The sequence below is a fragment of the Carettochelys insculpta genome, chromosome 34 (genome assembly GCF_033958435.1).
Source record: "Carettochelys insculpta isolate YL-2023 chromosome 34, ASM3395843v1, whole genome shotgun sequence".
Lineage (NCBI taxonomy): Eukaryota > Metazoa > Chordata > Testudines > Carettochelyidae > Carettochelys > Carettochelys insculpta.
Genome location: NC_134170.1, coordinates 864,673 through 870,964, shown reverse-complemented (window position 1 = coordinate 870,964; position 6,292 = coordinate 864,673). Strand labels below are relative to the sequence as shown.

Here is a 6,292-nt window from a genome sequence, read left to right as displayed (position 1 = left end):
AGACAATGGGAGTGAGGTGGAGGAGAGTGAACAGGAAAGGTGCTTGTCTGTAAGAGCCAGAGCAGCCCTTTGCCTGGGGAGAAGTTTGTTTCAGCTCCTGATGGCCAGGACCTGCCTGAGTGTGAAACCACTGGCTGTGCTCTGCAAGGGTCCAAAGCAGGCAGGGTAAAAGTTTCTCAGGAATTGGAAGTTGGTGCAAGTAAAGTGAAAACTATCAGGGAATGTGAGCAGCTCTGTGAGAACCAAATAAAACAGCTGCACAGTCAGTCTCTGTAGGATGCAGGAGAGCGCCAGCAATTCCCCATCTCCAGATGGTGGAAACACTTATATTCTTATACTGGACTCCACTTCTGATTCCATGGGGAGGCAGTAGTTGGAGGTGGAAGGACAAAGGAGCTGTGGTCCTGGTGGGCCAGTAAGGGATAAACAGGGATTCCTTCATGTGGATTCTGCGTGTGGGACTCACAAAACAACTCTCAGAAAGCAGTTTGGTTTGCAAATTTCCAGGCTGGCTGGGAGGGGGCCGTCTCCCTGAGATTATCAATGGCCCAGCTCTTGTTAGAAGGGAGGGCACAGCCAGAGAGATCAAATTTCCACCCCAGGGGGCAAGAGAGAAGATTAGAACTTGATGGTGCTAAGAAAGGCCTCAGCCATTGAGCCGCAAAATACCAGATTCTCAAGGATGTTGCACAAAGGTTGTGGTCTACCAAAGAGCAACGTAAGTGTACAGTTGCAATGGGTTTGTTCTGTTACTCACGCTGACTGCTGTAACCAAGGGGTGCTGCTACCAAAAGCTGTAGAATTGTACCATGTACTGAAGGTTTGGAAAGAGCCGTGTGACATGACGACATGGATGTAGAAGCATGAGTTGTATGTTGAAGGAGTCCGTAACTCTGAAATGTCACCATTGTTCCCTGTAACTAGTCTTGCAACCTCTCACATGAGAAGGAACATTCCAAACCTATTGTGTGGCATGGAAGGGGAAACTGAGGCACACAGCCATTGTGGTGGTCTGGCTAAATGCCAAGGGTGGAAGCATTTGTACCTTCCTTTACTGGACTGTAACTGAATTCCAGACGTTGGCCGGAGCAGCTGTATGGGCTGGTGGTCAGATGGGGCAGGACCCAAACCACAAAAAAACCTGTTTGATCTGTTGGTGGTGCAGCATCTGTATGGGCTCTGCCCGCCCGACTTGAGAACGTGGCTGATGGACCAGAGACAGAAGCAGGGAGACCGACCAACCTGAGGGAACTAAAGGGACTTGCCCGGCTGCATCACATGAAAAGGGCCAATACCAAGCTCCTGAGTTGGAGCTTCCCCCAGCAGGATTATGACATGGAGGTGGTGCACATCAAGGGGAGAACAGAGGGTACAGCCAATGCCCAATCACGAGGGGAGGGCCCCAAACTTCCCCAGGTCACCGGCTGAGTGACCCCGCTCAGTTCGGTCTGGAAGGGGGGAGAGATGTGATGGAGTGGGGGATACCTGTGTGTGTGTGTGTGTGTGTGTGTGTGTGTGTGTGTATGTGGGGGGCTCACAGAGGGTGTGGGGCTCCTGCTGAGGGTAACCCTGACGACCAGGTGACCCCTCTGGGCTGCAGACAAAGGAGGAGGTGGAGCCTGAGGGGTTTGAATTGGAACTGGGAGTTGGAAGCAGTTAGTCGGGGCTGAGGGAGAGAGAGACAAAGGAGGGGGCCAGGCCCCAGCTCTGGGGGCCCCTCGGGGCCTCCTCTCCCCAGCATGGCTGGGACTGGCTGTCTCTGCCGGCTGCACTGACTCCTCTGTACGATGCTGTGTCCTGTCGGCTCATAAACCTGCTGTTCTCCTGCCGAGTGAGAGACTCTCCTGCCTGCGGACAGGGTGGAAAGCTTAGGGGACCCCAAAACGCCATCACACACACACACTGACACCTGCATACACGGGGCACGCTCACCCCCACACACACACACACAGCTGTGCACAAAGGGGCACCCTGAATCCAATGCACACACACACCTGCATACACGGGGCACACTCACCCCCCGTCACACGCACACAGCTGTGCACAAAGGGGCACCCTGAATCCAACGCACACACACACCTGCATACACGAGGACACACTCGCAGGTGTTCTGGGGGTGGGGCAGCAAGCCCTGGGGGGGCCGGAGCTGTGGAGGGTGAGGGAGGTGCTCAGACCCCGGTGGGACTTATGGGGCTGAGAGCTGTGGGGAGGGGAACCCACGCAGGGGACAGAACAGGGGGTCACCCAATCTCCCCCCCCCGCCGCCAGGCACTGTCCCTCTGCTTGGGCTTTCACTTTCATTTCTGCCACAACACCAGCCTCCAGGCGTAGCAACACGTCTCTCCCCGGCTCAGGTAACACCCCGGCACCCCCAGCGCAGGCGCCTCTCCTCCGGGTCCTGCAGGCAGACCCCCTAGCCCCCCAGCCCCAGGGAGGGAACCCAGGAGTCCTGGCTCAAACCACCAGCCCCCACTCCCCTCCGAGCCCCGGGGAGAGAACCCAGGAGTCCTGGCTCCCCACTCTAACCACCAGCCCCCACTGCCCTCCCAGCGCTGGGGAGAGAACCCAGGAGTCCTGGCTCCCTCCCCCTGCTCTACCCACCAGCCCCCACTGCCCTCCCAGCGCCGGGGAGAGAACCCAGGAGTCCTGGCTCCCTCCCCCTGCTCTCACCACCAGCCCCCACTGCCCTCCCAGCGCTGGGGAGAGAACCCAGGAATCCTGGCTCCCACCCCCTGCTCTAACCACCAGCCCCCACTGCCCTCCCAGTGCCAGGGAGAGAACCCAGGAGTCCTGGCTCCCGGCCCCCTGCTCTAACCACCAACCCCCACTGCCCTCCCAGCGCCAGGGAGGGAACCCAGGCGTCCTGGCTCTGGATCCCATGTTTTCTCCGTACCCCCCCAGGTGCTCCCTGCGCTGCCAGCCAGTGCCGCGACCCCCACCTCCCACCCCCTATGACCTCGGACGCCCCGTCCCCCTCGGACGCTGCTGCCTGCCTGATCTGCCCCATCTGCCTGGAGCGGCTCCGGCGGCCCGCGGCCCTGCCCTGCCGGCACACCTTCTGCCAGGGCTGCCTGGAGGGGCTGGTGGGCACCGGGGAACGGCTGCGGTGCCCCGAGTGCCAGGAGGACGTGTCACTGCTGCAGCAGGGGGCCGACCTCAGGAGTGACCAGGGGCTCCCCCTGGAGCCAGAGCTGGAGATGGAGCCCGGCCCGGTGTGCACCCTCTGCCCACTGGTCAGGCAGGGGCGTGCCCAGCCAGCCGTCTCCCACTGCCTGGAGTGTGCCGACAACCTGTGCCGGGCCTGCGCCGCCGGGCACCGCTGCTCCCGCTTCACCCACACTCACCGGCTGCTCGGCCTCACCAGGCCAGGAGCCGGGCAGTGCCACGAGCCGCCAGCCCAGGAGCCGGGCTTCACCTGCCGGCCCGGCACCGGAGCCGTTTGCCAGGCTCTGGAGGAGGCAGCGGAGGCCCGGCGGCCGCTGCTGGCCGCGCTGCTGGCCGAGGCGGAGGAGACGGCGAGCCGGGCGGCCCGGGCCCGGGCAGCGCTGGAGGAGGGGCTGAGCCAGCTGCGACTCCAGGAGGCCGGGCTGCGGGATGTGGCGGAGCGGGTCTGCGCCGAGGCAGGCCAGCGCCTGCAGGCCCACCGGGAGCAGGTCCTGGGCACCCTGCGGCGCTGTGTGGAGGGGCAGGAGGTGGCGGCGAGCCGGCTCCGGGCCGAGCTGGGAGTGCAGGAGAGGCTGGCCTGCGGCACGGCCGAGGCGGCCCGCGAGGTTCTGCACCGGGGGCAGGCGGCCGAGATCCTCTCGCTGGGGGATGAGCTGGCCGAGCGCCTGGCCCGGCTCCGGGCCTTCTGCTGGGAGCCGCTCAGGCTGCCGCGCCCCCGGCTCCTCGTCCTCCTGGACCCACAGAGCCTGAGCCGCCTCTTCCAGCTGGAACTGGGGGAAGATGGGGCCCCGCGGGGTGGCTCTGCCCCTGAGCCAGCACTGACGTCTCCTGTCCCAGAGCAGGTACCGACCCCTTGTGCGCCACAACTGGCACTGAAGTCATCTGCCCCAGAGCCGGCATCTTCTTCTCGGGCACTGGTGCCCCCTGGTCCGGCACTGGTGCCGCCTGCCCCGGCACTGGTGCCGCCTACCCCGGCACTGGTGCCCCCTGCCCCGGCACCGGTGCCCCCTGGCCCGCAGCCGGCGCCCAGCCAGCCGTCCCCCATTGCCCACTTCTCCTGCAGCTTCTCGGTGCGGGTGGCGGGAGACAAGCGCCAGCCCCGCATCACAGGGCTCTGCCCCCTGAGCCCCAGCGAGCTGGTGGTGGCGGACGAGGAGAACCGCAGCCTGAAGCTGTTCTCCCTGCAGGGCAGCTTCCGGGGCACGGTGCCGGTGCACGGCGAGGCGGCCCCCTGCAGCGTGGCAGCCGTGGCGGACAAGCTGGCCTACACGGCCGGCTCCCGGCTCTACCTGGTGGAGCGGGATGGCACCCTGGTGTGGCAGCGGGTTCTGAGGCCCTACCAGGCCAGCCACGCCGTGGCGCCGGTAGTGGAGGGGGGCGTGGGCGTGGCCGTGAGCGTGGCCGGGCACCTGGAGGTCTACGACTCCCAGGGGCAGCTGGTGCAGAAGATTTACCCGGATGGGGGGGACCAGCTAGCCCTGGTGTTCATGGCCAGCCAGCGTGGCAGCTACATGGCCTCCGACTGGTACCGGCGCCGGGTGGTGGTCTTTGATGGGCACGGGCGGCTGCAGGTAGACCTGCCCGAGGAGCAGCTGGAGCGGTGCCAGCCGGGGGCCGTGTGCGCCGATGGGCGTGGCTGCCTCTACGTGGTCCTGCGGGAGCTGAACAAGGTGGTGGCCTTCGGGCCGGGCGGGGAGGCGCTGGGGCCATTCCTCACCGCCCGGCACGGCGTCAACAGGGCCCGGGTGGCCACCGTCACCGGGGACGGGCGCTTCGCCCTGGCGCTCAGTGGTGGCACCATCCGCGTCTTCCGCATCCAGTACCCGGAGCCGTGAGCATGTGGGGGGGGGGGGCGCTGCATGTGCTCTCGCACGTGGGTGTGCGTTCGCACACGTGTGCACCTGCCAGATCCCTGAGCACGGGGGGGTGCCCCCCCCCAAGGGCACGGGGGCTGGTGGCTCAGGGAGGCTGGAGGGGTCTGGGGATTGGGTGGGGCCCCTAGGGGGTGAGTGGTGCTGGCTGGGGGTCTGTTGGGGCCCCACGGGGGCTCGTCTGTCTGTCTGTCTGTCCCACCCAACGCCACCCGCTAATAAAGAGAGGTGGATTGTCTGTCAGAGCCTGGGGTCTCTCTGCTGGGGGAGGCCTGGCGGGGTGCTGTGCTGGGGGGGGGCCAGCAGGGGGCAGTGACCTGCGGGGGGCCGGCAGGGGGTTCTATGCTGGGGGGGCCAGCAGGGGGGGTCTCTGTGTTGGGGAGGCTGACAGGGGGCGCTCTGCTGTGGGGGATGGGGGGCCAGGAGGGGACGATGTGCTGGCGGGGGGCCCTGTAGAGGTGCGTTACACGTGCGGGGCTGGCAGGGGGCGCTGAGCTGGGGGCCGGCAGAGGTGCGTTGCACGTGGGGGGGCCGGCAGGGGGCGCTGTGCTGGGTGCCGGCAGAGGTGCGTTACACGTGGGGGGCCGGCAGGGGGCGCTGTGCTGGGTGCCGGGAGAGGTGTGTTACACGTGGGGGGCCAGCAGGGGGCGCTGTGCTGGGTGCCGGTAGAGGTGCGTTACAAGCGGGGGGCCAGCAGGGGGCGCTGTGCTGGGTGCCGGGAGAGGTGCGTTGCACGTGGGGGGCCAGCAGGGGGCGCTGTGCTGGGTGCCGGTAGAGGTGCGTTACAAGCGGGGGGCCAGCAGGGGGCGCTGTGCTGGATGCCGGTAGAGGTGCGTTACACGTGGGGGGCCGGCAGGGGGCGCTGAGCTGGCGGGGGGCCGGTAGAGGTGCGTTACACGTGGGGGGCCGGCAGGGGGCGCTGTGCTGGGGGCCGGTAGAGGTGCGTTACACGTGGGGGGCCGGCAGGGGGCGCTGTGCTGGGTGCCGGTAGAGGTGCGTTGCACGTGGGGGGCCGGCAGGGGGCGCTGAGCTGGGTGCCGGTAGAGGTGCGTTACACGTGGGGGGCCGGCAGGGGGCGCTGTGCTGGGTGCCGGTAGAGGTGCGTTACACGTGGGGGGCCGGCAGGGGGCGCTGAGCTGGGGGCCGGTAGAGGTGCGTTACACGTGGGGGGCCGGCAGGGGGCGCTGTGCTGGGTGCCGGGAGAGGTGCGTTACACGTGGGGGGCCGGCAGGGGGCGCTGTGCTGGGGGCCGGGAG

The 6,292-nt window shown here is 66.4% G+C and overlaps 1 protein-coding gene across 1 annotated transcript; it reads left to right on the top strand.

Moving 5' to 3' along the window:
- The first annotated feature begins 2,948 nt into the window (after nucleotides 1-2,948).
- Nucleotides 2,949-5,154, top strand: TRIM56 (tripartite motif containing 56). The gene has a single exon (XM_074983034.1). It carries the CDS (start codon nucleotides 2,952-2,954, stop codon nucleotides 4,998-5,000), a length of 2,049 nt encoding a protein of 682 aa, XP_074839135.1. The 5' UTR covers nucleotides 2,949-2,951; the 3' UTR covers nucleotides 5,001-5,154.
- The last annotated feature ends 1,138 nt before the right edge of the window (nucleotides 5,155-6,292 follow it).

Excerpts from the sequence above, each read along its gene's own strand:
- TRIM56 (XM_074983034.1), top strand. The coding sequence starts at position 2,952 with ATGACCTCGGACGCCCCGTCCCCCTCGGACGCTGCTGCCTGCCTGATC.